Source organism: Oncorhynchus keta, chromosome 23, assembly GCF_023373465.1.
Source record: "Oncorhynchus keta strain PuntledgeMale-10-30-2019 chromosome 23, Oket_V2, whole genome shotgun sequence".
Taxonomy (NCBI): domain Eukaryota; kingdom Metazoa; phylum Chordata; class Actinopteri; order Salmoniformes; family Salmonidae; genus Oncorhynchus; species Oncorhynchus keta.
This window is the reverse complement of record NC_068443.1, coordinates 2,449,884-2,469,037: the sequence shown is the minus strand read 5'-3', so window position 1 is coordinate 2,469,037 and position 19,154 is coordinate 2,449,884. Positions and strand designations below refer to the sequence as shown.

At 42.3% G+C, this 19,154-nt stretch overlaps 1 protein-coding gene across 1 annotated transcript in view; it reads left to right on the top strand.

Annotated features, from left to right (window-relative positions):
- The window catches only part of LOC127910876 (receptor-type tyrosine-protein phosphatase mu-like), a 688,506-nt gene that overhangs the window by 516,744 nt on the left and 152,608 nt on the right, over positions 1–19,154 (top strand). Inside the window, exons 19-20 of the mRNA XM_052475958.1 lie at positions 8,585–8,662; positions 9,270–9,296. Of these exons, the coding sequence (XP_052331918.1) occupies positions 8,585–8,662; positions 9,270–9,296 (105 nt within the window). The remainder of the gene's footprint in view (positions 1–8,584; positions 8,663–9,269; positions 9,297–19,154) is intronic.

The window sequence follows — 19,154 nt, the reverse complement described above, 5'->3', positions numbered from 1 at the left end:
GGTGTTGGTCCTAGATGGTATTGGTCCTAGATGGTGTTGGTCCTAGATGGTGTTGGTCCTAGATGGTATTGGTCCTAGATGGTGTTGGTCCTAGATGGTGTTGTCCTAGATGGTGTTGGTCCTAGATGGTATTGGTCCTAGATGGTGTTGGTCCTAGATGGTGTTGGTCCTAGATGGTATTGGTCCTAGATGGTGTTGGTCCTAGATGGTATTGGTCCTAGATGATCCTAGATGGTGTTGGTCCTAGATGGTATTGGTCCTAGATGGTGTTGGTCCTAGATGGTGTTGGTCCTAGATGGTGTTGGTCCTAGATGACATGGTGTTGGTCCTAGATGGTGTTGGTCCTAGATGGTGTTGGTCCTAGATGGTGTTGGTCCTAGATGGTATTGGTCCTAGATGGTGTTGATCCTAGATGGTGTTGGTCCTAGATGGTATTGGTCCTAGATGGTGTTGGTCCTAGATGGTGTTGGTCCTAGATGGTGTTGGTCCTAGATGACATGGTGTTGGTCCTAGATGGTGTTGGTCCTAGATGGTGTTGGTCCTAGATGGTGTTGGTCCTAGATGGTGTTGGTCCTAGATGGCATGGTGTTGGTCCTAGATGGTGTTGGTCCTAGATGGTGTTGGTCCTAGATGGTGTTGGTCCTAGATGACATGGTGTTGGTCCTAGATGGTGTTGGTCCTAGATGGTGTTGGTCCTAGATGGTGTTGGTCCTAGATGGTGTTGGTCCTAGATGGTGTTGGTCCTAGATGACATGGTGTTGGTCCGAGATGGTATTGGTCCTAGATGGTGTTGGTCCTAGATGGTGTTGGTCCTAGATGGTATTGGTCCTAGATGGTGTTGGTCCTAGATGGTGTTGGTCCTAGATGGCATGGTGTTGGTCCTAGATGGCATGGTGTTGGTCCTAGATGGCATGGTGTTGGTCCTAGATGGTGTTGGTCCTAGATGGTGTTGGTCCTAGATGGTGTTGGTCCTAGATGACATGGTGTTGGTCCTAGATGGTGTTGGTCCTAGATGGTATTGGTCCTAGATGGTGTTGGTCCTAGATGGTGTTGGTCCTAGATGGTGTTGGTCCTAGATGGTGTTGGTCCTAGATGGTGTTGGTCCTAGATGACATGGTGTTGGTCCGAGATGGTATTGGTCCTAGATGGTGTTGGTCCTAGATGGTGTTGGTCCTAGATGGTGTTGGTCCTAGATGGTGTTGGTCCTAGATGGTATTGGTCCTAGATGGTGTTGGTCCAAGATGGTATTGGTCCTAGATGGTATTGGTCCTAGATGGTGTTGGTCCTAGATGGTGTTGGTCCTAGATGACATGGTGTTGGTCCGAGATGGTATTGGTCCTAGATGGTGTTGGTCCTAGATGGTGTTGGTCCTAGATGGTGTTGGTCCTAGATGGTGTTGGTCCTAGATGGTGTTGGTCCTAGATGGTGTTGGTCCTAGATAGTGTTGGTCCTAGATGGTGTTGGTCCTAGATAGTGTTGGTCCTAGATGGTGTTGATCCTAGATGGTGTTGGTCCTAGATGGTGTTGGTCCTAGATGGTGTTGGTCCTAGATGGTGTTGGTCCTAGATGGTGTTGGTCCTAGATGGTGTTGGTCCTAGATAGTGTTGGTCCTAGATGGTGTTGATCCTAGATGGTATTGGTCCTAGATGGTGTTGGTCCTAGATGGTGTTGGTCCTAGATGGTGTTGGTCCTAGATGGTGTTGGTCCTAGATGGTGTTGGTCCTAGATGGTGTTGGTCCTAGATGGTATTGGTCCTAGATGGTGTTGGTCCTAGATGGTATTGGTCCTAGATAGTGTTGGTCCTAGATGGTGTTGATCCTAGATGGTATTGGTCCTAGATGGTGTTGGTCCTAGATGGTGTTGGTCCTAGATGGTGTTGGTCCTAGATGGTGTTGGTCCTAGATGGTGTTGGTCCTAGATGGTGTTGGTCCTAGATGGTGTTGGTCCTAGATGGTGTTGGTCCTAGATGACATGGTGTTGGTCCTAGATGGTGTTGGTCCTAGATGGTGTTGGTCCTAGATGGTGTTGGTCCTAGATGGTGTTGGTCCTAGATGGTGTTGGTCCTAGATGGTGTTGGTCCTAGATGGTGTTGGTCCTAGATGGTGTTGGTCCTAGATGACATGGTGTTGGTCCTAGATGGTGTTGGTCCTAGATGGTGTTGGTCCTAGATGGTGTTGGTCCTAGATGGTATTGGTCCTAGATGGTGTTGGTCCTAGATGGTGTTGGTCCTAGATGGTGTTGGTCCTAGATGGTGTTGGTCCTAGATGGTGTTGGTCCTAGATGGTGTTGGTCCTAGATGGTGTTGGTCCTAGATGGTGTTGGTCCTAGATGGTGTTGGTCCTAGATGGTGTTGGTCCTAGATGGTGTTGGTCCTAGAGTGTTGGTCCTAGATGGTGTTGGTCCTAGATAGTGTTGGTCCTAGATAGTGTTGGTCCTAGATGGTGTTGGTCCTAGATGGTGTTGGTCCTAGATGGTGTTGGTCCTAGATAGTGTTGGTCCTAGATGGTGTTGGTCCTAGATGGTGTTGGTCCTAGATGGTGTTGGTCCTAGATGGTGTTGGTCCTAGATGGTGTTGGTCCTAGATGGTGTTGGTCCTAGATGGCATGGTGTTGGTCCTAGATGGTGTTGGTCCTAGATGGTGTTGGTCCTAGATGGTGTTGGTCCTAGATGACATGGTGTTGGTCCTAGATGGTGTTGGTCCTAGATGGTGTTGGTCCTAGATGGTGTTGGTCCTAGATGGTGTTGGTCCTAGATGGTGTTGGTCCTAGATGGTGTTGGTCCTAGATGACATGGTGTTGGTCCGAGATGGTATTGGTCCTAGATGGTGTTGGTCCTAGATGGTGTTGGTCCTAGATGGTATTGGTCCTAGATGGTGTTGGTCCTAGATGGTGTTGGTCCTAGATGGTGTTGGTCCTAGATGGTGTTGGTCCTAGATGGTATTGGTCCTAGATGGTGTTGGTCCTAGATGGTATTGGTCCTAGATGGTATTGGTCCTAGATGGTGTTGGTCCTAGATGGTGTTGGTCCTAGATGACATGGTGTTGGTCCGAGATGGTATTGGTCCTAGATGGTGTTGGTCCTAGATGGTGTTGGTCCTAGATGGTGTTGGTCCTAGATGGTGTTGGTCCTAGATGGTGTTGGTCCTAGATGGTGTTGGTCCTAGATGGTGTTGGTCCTAGATAGTGTTGGTCCTAGATGGTGTTGGTCCTAGATAGTGTTGGTCCTAGATGGTGTTGATCCTAGATGGTGTTGGTCCTAGATAGTGTTGGTCCTAGATGGTGTTGGTCCTAGATGGTGTTGGTCCTAGATGGTGTTGGTCCTAGATGGTGTTGGTCCTAGATAGTGTTGGTCCTAGATGGTGTTGATCCTAGATGGTATTGGTCCTAGATGGTGTTGGTCCTAGATGGTGTTGGTCCTAGATGGTGTTGGTCCTAGATGGTGTTGGTCCTAGATGGTGTTGGTCCTAGATGGTGTTGGTCCTAGATGGTGTTGGTCCTAGATGGTATTGGTCCTAGATGGTGTTGGTCCTAGATGGTATTGGTCCTAGATAGTGTTGGTCCTAGATGGTGTTGATCCTAGATGGTATTGGTCCTAGATGGTGTTGGTCCTAGATGGTGTTGGTCCTAGATGGTGTTGGTCCTAGATGGTGTTGGTCCTAGATGGTGTTGGTCCTAGATGGTGTTGGTCCTAGATGGTGTTGGTCCTAGATGACATGGTGTTGGTCCTAGATGGTGTTGGTCCTAGATGGTGTTGGTCCTAGATGGTGTTGGTCCTAGATGGTGTTGGTCCTAGATGGTGTTGGTCCTAGATGGTGTTGGTCCTAGATGGTGTTGGTCCTAGATGGTGTTGGTCCTAGATGACATGGTGTTGGTCCTAGATGGTGTTGGTCCTAGATGGTGTTGGTCCTAGATGGTGTTGGTCCTAGATGGTATTGGTCCTAGATGGTGTTGGTCCTAGATGGTGTTGGTCCTAGATGGTGTTGGTCCTAGATGGTGTTGGTCCTAGATGGTGTTGGTCCTAGATAGTGTTGGTCCTAGATGGTGTTGGTCCTAGATGGTGTTGGTCCTAGATGGTGTTGGTCCTAGATGGTGTTGGTCCTAGATGGTGTTGGTCCTAGATAGTGTTGGTCCTAGATGGTGTTGGTCCTAGATAGTGTTGGTCCTAGATAGTGTTGGTCCTAGATGGTGTTGGTCCTAGATGGTGTTGGTCCTAGATGGTGTTGGTCCTAGATGGTGTTGGTCCTAGATGGTGTTGGTCCTAGATGGTGTTGGTCCTAGATGGTGTTGGTCCTAGATGGTGTTGGTCCTAGATGGTGTTGGTCCTAGATGGTGTTGGTCCTAGATGGGATGGTGTTGGTCCTAGATGGCATGGTGTTGGTCCTAGATGGTGTTGGTCCTAGATGGTGTTGGTCCTAGATGGTGTTGGTCCTAGATGACATGGTGTTGGTCCTAGATGGTGTTGGTCCTAGATGGTGTTGGTCCTAGATGGTGTTGGTCCTAGATGGTGTTGGTCCTAGATGGTGTTGGTCCTAGATGGTGTTGGTCCTAGATGACATGGTGTTGGTCCGAGATGGTATTGGTCCTAGATGGTGTTGGTCCTAGATGGTGTTGGTCCTAGATGGTATTGGTCCTAGATGGTGTTGGTCCTAGATGGTGTTGGTCCTAGATGGCATGGTGTTGGTCCTAGATGGCATGGTGTTGGTCCTAGATGGCATGGTGTTGGTCCTAGATGGTGTTGGTCCTAGATGGTGTTGGTCCTAGATGGTGTTGGTCCTAGATGACATGGTGTTGGTCCTAGATGGTGTTGGTCCTAGATGGTATTGGTCCTAGATGGTGTTGGTCCTAGATGGTGTTGGTCCTAGATGGTGTTGGTCCTAGATGGTGTTGGTCCTAGATGACATGGTGTTGGTCCGAGATGGTATTGGTCCTAGATGGTGTTGGTCCTAGATGGTGTTGGTCCTAGATGGTGTTGGTCCTAGATGGTGTTGGTCCTAGATGGTATTGGTCCTAGATGGTGTTGGTCCTAGATGGTATTGGTCCTAGATGGTATTGGTCCTAGATGGTATTGGTCCTAGATGGTGGTCCTAGATGGTGTTGGTCCTAGATGACATGGTGTTGGTCCGAGATGGTATTGGTCCTAGATGGTGTTGGTCCTAGATGGTGTTGGTCCTAGATGGTGTTGGTCCTAGATGGTGTTGGTCCTAGATGGTGTTGGTCCTAGATGGTGTTGGTCCTAGATGGTGTTGGTCCTAGATAGTGTTGGTCCTAGATGGTGTTGGTCCTAGATAGTGTTGGTCCTAGATGGTGTTGATCCTAGATGGTGTTGGTCCTAGGTGTTGGTCCTAGATGGTGTTGGTCCTAGATGGTGTTGGTCCTAGATGGTGTTGGTCCTAGATGGTGGTCCTAGATGGTGGTCCTAGATAGTGTTGGTCCTAGATGGTGTTGATCCTAGATGGTATTGGTCCTAGATGGTGTTGGTCCTAGATGGTGTTGGTCCTAGATGGTGTTGGTCCTAGATGGTGTTGGTCCTAGATGGTGTTGGTCCTAGATGGTGTTGGTCCTAGATGGTATTGGTCCTAGATGGTGTTGGTCCTAGATGGTGTTGGTCCTAGATAGTGTTGGTCCTAGATGGTGTTGGTCCTAGATGGTATTGGTCCTAGATGGTGTTGGTCCTAGATGGTGTTGGTCCTAGATGGTGTTGGTCCTAGATGGTGTTGGTCCTAGATGGTGTGGGTCCTAGATGGTGTTGGTCCTAGATGGTGTTGGTCCTAGATGGTGTTGGTCCTAGATGACATGGTGTTGGTCCTAGATGGTGTTGGTCCTAGATGGTGTTGGTCCTAGATGGTGTTGGTCCTAGATGGTGTTGGTCCTAGATGGTGTTGGTCCTAGATGGTGTTGGTCCTAGATGGTGTTGGTCCTAGATGGTGTTGGTCCTAGATGGTGTTGGTCCTAGATGACATGGTGTTGGTCCTAGATGGTGTTGGTCCTAGATGGTGTTGGTCCTAGATGGTGTTGGTCCTAGATGGTATTGGTCCTAGATGGTGTTGGTCCTAGATGGTGTTGGTCCTAGATGGTGTTGGTCCTAGATGGTGTTGGTCCTAGATGGTGTTGGTCCTAGATAGTGTTGGTCCTAGATGGTGTTGGTCCTAGATGGTGTTGGTCCTAGATGGTGTTGGTCCTAGATGGTGTTGGTCCTAGATGGTGTTGGTCCTAGATAGTGTTGGTCCTAGATAGTGTTGGTCCTAGATAGTGTTGGTCCTAGATGGTGTTGGTCCTAGATGGTGTTGGTCCTAGATGGTGTTGGTCCTAGATAGTGTTGGTCCTAGATGGTGTTGGTCCTAGATGGTGTTGGTCCTAGATGGTGTTGGTCCTAGATGGTGTTGGTCCTAGATAGTGTTGGTCCTAGATGGTGTTGATCCTAGATGGTATTGGTCCTAGATGGTGTTGGTCCTAGATGGTGTTGGTCATAGATGGTGTTGGTCCTAGATGGTGTTGGTCATAGATGGTGTTGGTCATAGATGGTGTTGGTCCTAGATGGTGTTGGTCCTAGATGGTGTTGGTCCTAGATGGTGTTGGTCCTAGATGGTGTTGGTCATAGATGGTATTGGTCCTAGATGGTGTTGGTCCTAGATGGTGTTGGTCCTAGATGGTGTTGGTCCTAGACGGTGTTGGTCCTAGAAGGTGTTGGTCCTAGACGGTATTGGTCCTAGATGGTGTTGGTCCTAGATGGTATTGGTCCTAGATGGTGTTGGTCCTAGATGGTGTTGGTCCTAGATGGTATTGGTCCTAGATGGTATTGGTCCTAGATGGTATTGGTCCTAGATGACATGGTGTTGGTCCTAGATGGTATTGGTCCTAGATGACATGGTGTTGGTCCTAGATGGTATTGGTCCTAGATGGTGTTGGTCCTAGATGGTATTGGTCCTAGATGGTGTTGGTCCTAGATGGTATTGGTCCTAGATGGTATTGGTCCTAGATGACATGGTGTTGGTCCTAGATGGTGTTGGTCCTAGATGGTGTTGGTCCTAGATGGTATTGGTCCTAGATGGTGTTGGTCCTAGATGGTATTGGTCCTAGATGGTATTGGTCCTAGATGACATGGTGTTGGTCCTAGATGGTGTTGGTCCTAGATGGTGTTGGTCCTAGATGGTATTGGTCCTAGATGGTATTGGTCCTAGATGGTATTGGTCCTAGATGACATGGTGTTGGTCCTAGACGGTATTGGTCCTAGATGACATGGTGTTGGTCCTAGATGGTATTGGTCCTAGATGGTATTGGTCCTAGATGGTGTTGGTCCTAGATGGTGTTGGTCCTAGATGGTGTTGGTCCTAGATGACATGGTGTTGGTCCTAGATGGTGTTGGTCCTAGATGGTATTGGTCCTAGATGGTATTGGTCCTAGATGGTGTTGGTCCTAGATGGTATTGGTCCTAGATGGTGTTGGTCCTAGATGGTGTTGGTCCTAGATGGTATTGGTCCTAGATGGTATTGGTCCTAGATGACATGGTGTTGGTCCTAGATGGTATTGGTCCTAGATGGTATTGGTCCTAGATGGTGTTGGTCCTAGATGGTGTTGGTCCTAGATGGTATTGGTCCTAGATGGTATTGGTCCTAGATGGTATTGGTCCTAGATGGTATTGGTCCTAGATGGTATTGGTCCTAGATGGTATTGGTCCTAGATGACATGGTGTTGGTCCTAGATGGTGTTGGTCCTAGATGGTATTGGTCCTAGATGGTGTTGGTCCTAGATGGTATTGGTCCTAGATGACATGGTTTTGGTCATAGATGGTGTTGGTCCTAGATGGTATTGGTCCTAGATGGTGTTGGTCCTAGATGGTGTTGGTCCTAGATGACATGGTATTGGTCCTAGATGGTATTGGTCCTAGATGGTATTGGTCCTAGATGGTGTTGGTCCTAGATGGTATTGGTCCTAGATGGTATTGGTCCTAGATGGTATTGGTCCTAGATGGTATTGGTCCTAGATGGTATTGGTCCTAGATGGTATTGGTCCTAGATGACATGGTATTGGTCCTAGATGGTATTGGTCCTAGATGGTATTGGTCCTAGATGGTGTTGGTCCTAGATGGTATTGGTCCTAGATGGTATTGGTCCTAGATGACATGGTATTGGTCCTAGATGGTGTTGGTTCTAGATGGTATTGGTCCTAGATGGTATTGGTCCTAGATGACATGGTATTGGTCCTAGATGGTATTGGTCCTAGATGGTATTGGTCCTAGATGGTGTTGGTCCTAGATGGTATTGGTCCTAGATGGTATTGGTCCTAGATGGTATTGGTCCTAGATGGTATTGGTCCTAGATGGTATTGGTCCTAGATGGTATTGGTCCTAGATGGTATTGGTCCTAGATGGTGTTGGTCCTAGATGGTGTTGGTCCTAGATGGTATTCGTCCTAGATGGTATTGGTCCTAGATGGTGTTGGTCCTAGATGGTGTTGGTCCTAAACTACTACACTAAATTACTACTAAGCTACTAAGATTATATGATTCACATACATTATATTCATGTTCAATGATTATGTTGAGATTCTATAACTATATAATTGACGATTGTTTATTTTCTGTCTCTAGCTGTGTTGTCCCCTTCCTCCTTCACCCTGAATAAGTCTAATATTCTCAGTTCAACGCTCCCCAAGTCCTACTACCCAGGTAAACACTTTTAAACACACACCATTCTGTTACTATATATTATACTCACGGTAGGTAGTAGAGAGTACAAGTCAATGGTTGGAAAAAAGTACCTAGCGATGAGCTGACAAGAGTGTTTTATCTTCTAACCTTTAAACCTATAGGTCGTTGTTGGATCAATCATTTCAGTAAACATACTCTTTATAATAATAATAATAATATATGCCATTTAGCAGACGCTTTTATCCAAAGCGACTTACAGTCATGTGTGCATACATTCTACGTATGGGTGGTCCCGGGGATCGAACCCACTACCCTGGCGTTACAAGCGCCATGCTCTACCAACTGAGCTACAGAAGGACCATGAAGACACTAGCTATATTTGTGCCTTTCCATATCAACAGTCCCACAGAGTCTCTTTGTGCGAGAGACGTAATAGTTCTTATGTCTTCAGCCTATAAGCCTATATTCTTCTGTCTATTCTTCTTCTAGCCTCGGTCTATAATCACATTCACTGTGCTCTGTTATTTAGTTCTTCTCTATTCTTATCTCCAATTTATTTTATTTACCTCTATTTTCTCTCTCTTTTTCCTCCAATCTCTGCACTTGTTTTGGGGTTTATGACCAGATCCCTTTGTGCCGACTGCTATCTTAGGTGAGACAAATCTTCTTTTACCACTATTCCCATTTCCGCTGTGGGTTTTATTATGGAATTTTCCATTTAACTTGCTTATATTTTAAGCCTTTGTAAAAATATATATATATATACATATACACCATATACTACCGTTCAAAAGTTTAGGGTCGATTAGAAATGTCCTTGTTTTTGAAAGAAAAGATACATTTTGTTTTTACATTAAAATAACATCAAATTGATCAGAAATACAGTGTAGACATTGTTAATGTTGTAAATATCTATTGTTGCTTGAAACGGCTGATTTTTTAATGGGATATCTACATAGGTGTACAGAGGCCCCTTATCAGCAACCATCACTCCTGTGTTCCAATGGCACGTTGTGTTAGCTAATCCATTTACAACATTAACAATGTCTACACTGTATGTCAAATCAATGTTATTTTAATGTTTAAAAAATGTAGCTTTTCTTTCAAAAACAAGGACATTTCTAAATGACCCCAAACTTTTGAATGGTAGTGTGTGTGTATATATATATATATATATATATATATTTTTTTTTACATGAAAAAGAGACTGTGTCCCCTTTGGTCAGCTCTGTTACTGAAAGTCATCTTCCAAATCTGTCTGCTGCTTCTCCCTCCTCCCCTTCCCCCCTCTCCATCTTCCTCATCCTCCTCTTCCTCTTTCCTTTCCTCCTCAACCTCCTCTTCAACATCGCTCCTCAACCGACCTCTTTCCCTTCCTCCTCTTTCCTTCTCTTCCTCTTTTCCTTCATCTTTCTCCTCGTCATCTTCCTCATCCTCCTCCTCTTCCTCCCTGTATATCTCTGTGGTTTCCCCTGGGCTGAGGCTGGCTTCACTCCATCCCATCTGCATTGCGTGTGCCGTGTGTGTGATGTCACATCTACTATGGGTATGATGTCACCGGCGTAACATGTATTACCTCTCATATGCATGTGGACTGGATGTGAGGGGTTGTGTAGGAAGCGCACCCAAACCTATCGCCATGGCTACGGTTACTACAGTTACTTGTACAATCACTCTAGTACACTTAAAAAAATAGAGAAGGGAAGAGATCATCCACTTATATAAACAGAAAGAGAGAGAGAGAGAAATCATCCACTTATATAAACAGAGAGAGAGAGAGAGAGAAAACAACTTATATAAACAGAGAGAGAGAGAAATCATCCACTTATATAAACAGAGAGAGAGAGAGAGATCAACCACTTATATAAACAGAGAGAGGGAGAGAGAGAGATCAACCACTTATATAAACAGAGAGAGGGAGAGAGGGAGATCAACCACTTATATAAACAAAGAGAGAGAGGGGGGAGAGATCAAACACTTATATAAACAGAGAGAGAGAGAGAGAGAGAGATCAACCACTTATATAAACAGAGAGAGAGAGAGAGGGAGAGAGAGAGATCAACCACTTATATAAACAGAGAGAGGGAGAGAGAGATCGACCACTTATATAAACAGAGAGAGAGAGAGAGAGAGATCAAACACTTATATAAACAGAGAGAGAGAGAGAGCGAGAGATCAACCACTTATATAAACAGAGAGAGGGAGAGAGCGAGAGATCAACCACTTATATAAACAGAGAGAGAGAGCGAGAGATCGACCACTTATATAAACAGAGAGATCAACCACTTATATAAACAGAGAGAGAGAGAGATCAACCACTTATATAAACAGAGAGAGATCAACCACTTATATAAACAGAGAGAGAGAGCGAGAGAGAGATCAACCACTTATATAAACAGAGGGAGAGAGAGAGAGAGATCAACAACTTATATAAACAGATAGAGAGAGAGAGATCAACCACTTATATAAACAGAGAGAGAGAGAGAGAGAGATCAACCACTTATATAAACAGAGAGAGAGAGAGATCAACCACTTATATAAACAGAGAGAGAGAGAGAGAGATCAACCACTTATATAAACAGAGAGAGAGAGAGAGATCAACCACTTATATAAACGGAGAGAGAGAGAGAGAGATCAACCACTTATATAAACAGAGAGAGAGAGCGAGAGGGAGCGAGAGATCACCCACTTATATAAACAGAGAGATCATCCACTTATATAAACAGAGAGAGAGAGAGAGAGAGATCAACCACTTATATAAACGGACAGAGAGAGAGAGAGAGAGATCAACCACTTATATAAATGGAGAGAGAGGGAGAGATCAACCACTTATATAAACAGAGAGAGAGAGCGAGATCAACCACTTATATAAACAGAGGGAGCGAGAGATCACCCACTTATATAAACAGAGAGATCATCCACTTATATAAACAGAGAGAGAGAGAGAGGAAGATCAACCACTTATATAAACGGAAAGAGAGAGGGAGAGATCAACAACTTATATAAACAGAGAGAGAGAGCGAGAGAGAGATCAACCACATATATTAACAGAGAGAGAGAGATCAACCACTTATATAAACAGAGACAGAGAGAGATCACCAACTTATATAAACAGAGAGAGAGAGAGAGATCAACCACTTATATGAACAGAGAGAGAGATCAACCACTTATATAAACAGAGAGAGAGAGAGAGATCAACCACTTATATAAACAGAGAGAGAGAGAGAGAGAGAGAGATCAACCACTTATATAAACAGAGAGAGAGAGATCAACCACTTATATAAACAGATAGATAGAGAGAGAGAGAGAGAGAGAGATCAAGCACTTATATAAACAGAGAGAGGGAGGGAGAGAGATCAACCACTTATATAAACAGAGAGAGAGAGAGAGATCAACCAGAGAGAGAGATCAGACCACTTATATAAACAGAGAGAGAGAGTCAACCACTTATATAAACAGAGAAAGAGAGAGAGAGAGATCAACCACTTATATAAACAGAGAGAGAGAGAGAGATCAACCACTTATATAAACAGAGAGAGAGAGAGATCAACCACTTATATAAACAGAGAGAGATCAGAGAGAGAGATCAACCACTTATATAAACAAATATAGAGAGAGAGAGAGAGATCAGAGGAGCGAGAGATCAACCACTTATATAAACAGAGAGAGAGAGAGAGATCAACCACTTATATAAACAGAGAGAGAGAGAGAGAGAGATCAACCACTTATATAAACAGAGAGAGAGAGAGATCAACCACTTATATAAACAGAGAGAGAGAGAGAGAGAGAGATCAACCACTTATATAAACAGAGAGAGAGAGAGAGATCAACCACTTATATAAACAGAGAGAGAGAGATCAACCACTTATATAAAACAGAGAGAGAGAGAGATCAACCACTTATATAAACAGAGAGAGGAGAGAGAGAGATCAACCACTTATATAAACAGAGAAGAGAGAGATCAACCACTTATATAAACAGAGAGAGGGAGAGAGAGATCAACCACTTATATAAACAGAGAGAGGAGAGAGAGAGATCAACCACTTATATAAACAGAGAGAGAGAGAGATCAACCACTTATATAAACAGAGAGAGAGAGATCAACCACTTATATAAACAGAGAGAGAGAGAGAGAGAGATCAACCACTTATATAAACAGAGAGAGAGAGAGATCAACCACTTATATAAACAGAGAGAGAGAGAGAGATCAACCACTTATATAAACAGAAGAGAGATCAACCACTTATATAAACAGAGAGAGAGAGAGAGATCAACCACTTGTATAAACAGAGAGAGGGAGAGAGAGAGATCAACCACTTATATAAATAGAGAGGGGGAGAGATCAACCACTTATATAAACAGAGAGAGAGAGAGAGATCAACCACTTATATAAACAGAGAGAGAGAGAGAGATCAAACTTATATAAACAGAGAGAGATCAACCACATTATATAAACAGAGAGAGAGATCAACCACTTAAATAAACAGAGAGAGAGAGAGAGAGATCAACCACTTATATAAACACAGAGAGAGAGAGAGAGATCAACCACTTATATAAACAGAGAGAGGGAGAGAGAGATCAAACACCCCTATAAACAGAGAGAGAGATCAGCCACTTATATAAACAGAGAGAGAGAGATCAACCACTTATATAAACAGAGAGAGAGAGAGAGAGAGATCAACCACTTATATAAACAGAGAGAGAGAGAGAGAGAGAGAGAGAGAGAGAGATCAACCACTTATATAAACAGAGAGAGAGAGAGAGAGATCAACCACTTATATAAACAGAGAGAGAGAGAGATCAACCACTTATATAAACAGAGAGAGAGAGAGATCAACCACTTATATAAACAGAGAGAGAGAGAGAGAGATCAACCACTTATATAAACAGAGAGAGAGAGAGAGAGAGATCAAACTTATATAAACAGACAGAGAGATCAGATCAACCACTTATATAAAGAGAGAGAGAGATCAACCACTTATATAAACAGAGAGAGAGAGATCAAGACTTATATAAAGAGAGAGAGAGAGATCAACCACTTATATAAACACAGAGAGAGAGAGAGAGATCAACCACTTATATAAACAGAGAGAGAGAGAGAGAGATCAACCACTTATATAAACAGAGAGAGAGAGAGAGAGAGAGATCAACCACTTATATAAACAGAGAGAGAGAGAGATCAACCACTTATATAAACAGAGAGAGAGAGAGATCAACCACTTATATAAACAGAGAGAGAGAGAGAGAGATCAACCACTTATATAAACAGAGAGAGAGAGAGAGATCAACCACTTATATAAACAGAGAGAGAGAGAGAGAGATCAACCACTTATATAAACAGAGAGAGAGAGAGATCAACCACTTATATAAACAGAGAGAGAGAGAGAGAGATCAACCACTTATATAAACAGAGAGAGAGAGAGAGAGATCAACCACTTATATAAACAGAGAGAGAGAGAGAGAGATCAACCACTTATATAAACAGAGAGAGAGATCAACCACTTATATAAACAGAGAGAGAGATCAACCACTTATATAAACAGAGAGAGAGAGAGATCAACCACTTATATAAACAGAGAGAGAGAGAGATCAACCACTTATATAAACAGAGAGAGAGAGAGAGAGAGAGATCAACCACTTATATAAACAGAGAGAGAGAGAGAGAGAGATCAACCACTTATATAAACAGAGAGAGAGAGCGAGATCAACCACTTATATAAACAGAGCGAGAGATCACCCACTTATATAAACAGAGAGATCATCCACTTATATAAACAGAGAGAGAGAGAGAGAGGAAGATCAACCACTTATATAAACGGACAGAGAGAGCGAGAGAGAGATCAACCACATATATTAACAGAGAGAGAGAGATCAACCACTTATATAAACAGAGAGAGAGAGAGATCACCAACTTATATAAACAGAGAGAGAGAGAGAGAGAGAGAGATCAACCACTTATATAAACAGAGAGAGAGATCAACCACTTATATAAACAGAGAGAGAGAGCGAGAGAGAGATCAACCACTTATATAAACAGAGAGAGAGAGAGAGAGAGATCAACCACTTATATAAACAGAGAGAGAGAGAGAGATCAACCACCTATATAAACAGAGAGAGAGAGAGAGAGAGAGATCAACCACTTATATAAATAGAGAGAGAGAGAGAGAGATCAACCACTTATATAAACAGAGAGAGAGATCAACCACTTATATAAACAGAGGGAGCGAGAGATCACCCACTTATATAAACAGAGAGAGAGATCATCCACTTATATAAACAGAGAGAGAGAGATCAACCACTTATATAAACAGAGAGAGATGAACCACTTATATAAACAGAAGAGAGATCAACCACTTATATAAACAGAGAGAGAGAGAAAGAGAGATCAACCACTTATATAAACAGAGGGAGAGAGAGATCAACCACTTATATAAACAGAAAGAGAGATCAACCACTTATTTAAACAGAAAGAAGAGATCAACCACTTATATAAACAGAGAGAGGGAGAGAGAGAGATCAACCACTTATATAAACAGAGGGAGTGAGAGATCACCCACTTATGTAAACAGAGAGAGAGATCAACCACTTATATAAACAGAGAGAGAGAGAGAGAGAGATCAACCACTTATATAAACAGAGAGAGAGATGAACCACTTATATAAACAGAAAGAGACATCAACCACTTATATAAACAGAGAGAGGGAGAGAGAGAGATCAACCACTTATATAAACAGAGGGAGCGAGAGATCACCCACTGATATAAACAGAGAAAGAGAGATCATCCACTTACATGAACAGAGAGAGAGAGAGAGAAAGAGATCAACCACTTAAATAAACAGAAAGAGAGAGAGAGATCAACCACTTATATAAACAGAGAGAGAGGTATTATCCACTTATATAAACAGAGAGAGGGAGAGAGAGATCAACCACTTATATAAACAGAGAGAGAGAGAGAGAGAGATCAACCACTTATATAAACAGAGAGACAGAGAGAGAGATCAACCACTTATATAAACAGAGAGAGAGAGAGAGATCAACCACTTTTATAAACAGAGAGAGAGAGAGAGAGAGATCAACCACTTATATAAACAGAGAGAGAGAGAGAGAGAGATCAACCACTTATATAAACAGAGAGAGGAGAGAGATCAACCACTTATATAAACAGAGAGAGAGAGAGAGAGATCAACCACTTATATAAACAGAGAGAGAGAGATCAACCACTTATATAAGAGAGAGAGAGAGAGAGAGAGAGATCAACCACTTATATAACACAGAGAGAGAGAGATCAACCACTTATATAAACAGAAAGAGAGAGAGATCAACCACTTATATAAACAGAGAGAGAGAGGTATCAACCACTTATATAAACATAGAGAGAGAGAGAGAGATCAACCACTTATATAAACAGAGAGAGGGAGAGAGAGAGATCAACCACTTATATAAACAGAGAGAGGGAGAGAGAGAGATCAACCACTTATATAAACAGATAGAGGGAGAGAGAGAGATCAACCACTTATATAAACAGAGAGAGAGAGAGATCAACCACTTATATAAACAGAGAGAGATCAACCACTTATATAAACAGAGAGAGAGAGAGATCAACCACTTATATAAACAGAAGAGAGATCAACCACTTATTTAAACAGAAAGAAAGATCAACCACTTATATAAACAGAGAGAGGAGAGAGAGAGAGATCAACCACTTATATAAACAGAGAGAGGGAGAGAGAGAGATCAACCACTTATATAAACAGATAGAGAGAGAGAGAGAGATCAACCACTTATATAAACAGAGAGAGAGAGAGAGAGATCAACCACTTATATAAACAGAGAGAGATCAACCACTTATATAAACAGAGAGAGAGAGAGATCAACCACTTATATAAACAGAGAGAGAGAGATCAACCACTTATATAAACAGAAAGAGAGATCAACCACTTATATAAACAGAGAGATCAACCACTTATATAAACAGGAGAGAGAGAGATCAACCACTTATATAAACAGAGGGAGAGAGATCACCCACTTATATAAACAGAAAGAGAGATCAACCACTTATTTAAACAGAAAGAAAGATCAACCACTTATATAAACAGAGAGAGGGAGAGAGAGAGATCAACCACTTATATAAACAGAGAGAGAGAGATCAACCACTTATATAAAAGAGAGAGAGATCAACCACTTATATAAACAGAGAGAGAGAGAGAGAGAGAGAGATCAACCACTTATATAAACAGAAAGAGAGATCAACCACTTATATAAACAGAGAGAGGGAGAGAGAGAGATCAACCACTTATATAAACAGAGAGAGAGATCAACCACTTATATAAACAGAGAGAGAGAGATCAACCACTTATATAAACAGAGAGAGAGAGAGATCAACCACTTATATAAACAGAGAGAGAGATCAACCACTTATATAAACAGAGAGAGAGAGAGAGATCAACCACTTATATAAACAGAGAGAGATCAACCACTTATATAAACAGAGAAGAGAGATCAACCACTTATATAAACAGAGAGAGGAGAGAGAGATCAACCACTTATATAAACAGAGACAGAGAGAGATCAACCACTTATATAAACAGAGAGGAGAGAGAGATCAACCACTTATATAAACAGAGAGAGAGAGAGAGAGATCAACCACTTATATAAACAGAGAGAGAGAGATCAACCACTTATATAAACAGAGAGAGGGAGAGAGAGATCAACCACTTATATAAACAGAGAGAGAGAGAGAGAGATCAACCACTTATATAAACAGAGAGAGAGATCAACCACTTATATAAAAACAGAGAGAGAGAGAGAGAGATCAACCACTTATATATAAACAGAGAGAGAGAGGAGAGAGAGAGATCAACCACTTATATAAACAGAGAGAGGGAGAGAGAGAGAGATCAACCACTTATATAAACAGAGAGAGAGAGATCAACCACTTATAGAACAGAGAGAGAGATCAACCACTTATATAAACAGAGAGAGAGAGAGATCAACCACTTATATAAACAGAGACAGAGAGAGAGATCAACCACTTATATAAACAGAGAGAGAGAGAGATCAACCACTTATATAAACAGAAGAGAGAGAGAGAGAGACTTATATAATCAACCACTTATATAAACAGAGAGAGAGAGAGAGATCAACCACTTATAGAGAAACAGAGAGAGGGAGAGAGAGATCAACCACTTATATAAACAGAGAGAGAGAGATCAACCACTTATATAAACAGAGAGAGAGAGAGAGAGAGATCAACCACTTATATAAACAGAGAGAGATCAACCACTTATATAAACAGAGAGAGGGAGAGAGAGATCAACCACTTATATAAACAGAGAGAGATCACCACTTATATAAACAGAGAGAGAGAGAGAGATCAACCACTTATATAAACAGAGAGAGAGAGAGAGATCAACCACTTATATAAACAAACAGAGAGAGAGATCAACCACTTATATAAACAGAGAGAGAGATCAACCACTTATATAAACAGAGAGAGAGAGAGATCAACCACTTATATAAAAGACAGAGAGAGAGAGAGATCAACCACTTATATAAACAGAGAGAGAGAGAGAGATCAACCACTTATATAAACAGAGACAGAGAGAGAGAGAGAGAACAACCACTTATATAAACAGAGAGAGATCAACCACTTATATAAACAGAGGGAGCGAGAGATCACCCACTTATGTAAACAGAGAGAGAGATCAACCACTTATATAAACAGAGAGAGAGAGAGAGAGAGATCAACCACTTATATAAACAGAGAGAGAGATGAACCACTTATATAAACAGAAAGAGACATCAACCACTTATATAAACAGAGAGAGGGAGAGAGAGAGATCAACCACTTATATAAACAGAGAGAGAGAGATCAGCCACTTATATAAACAAAGAGAGAGAGGGGGGAGAGATCAAACACTTATATAAACAGAGAGAGAGAGAGAGAGATCAACCACTTATATAAACAGAGAGAGGGAGAGAGCGAGAGATCAACCACTTATATAAACAGAGAGAGAGAGCGAGAGATCGACCACTTATATAAACAGAGAGAGAGAGAGAGAGATCAACCACTTATATAAACACAGAGAGAGCGAGAGATCAACCACTTATATAAACAGAGAGAGAGAGAGAGAGACATCAAACACATATATAAACAGAGGGAGAGAGAGATCAACCACTTATATAAACAGAGAGAGAGAGATCAACCACTTATATAAACAGAGAGAGAGAGAGATCAACCACTTATATAAACAGAACAGAGAGATCAACCACTTATATAAACAGAGAGAGAGAGATCAACCACTTATATAAACAAACAGAGAGAGAGAGAGATCAACCACTTATATAAACAGAGACAGAGAGAGAGAGATCAGCCACTTATATAAACAGAGAGAGAGAGAGAGATCAACCACTTATATAAAAAGAGAGAGAGAGAGAGAGAGAGAGAGAGAGAGAGAGAGAGAGAGAGAGAGAGAGAGATCAACCACTTATATAAACAGAGATAGAGAGA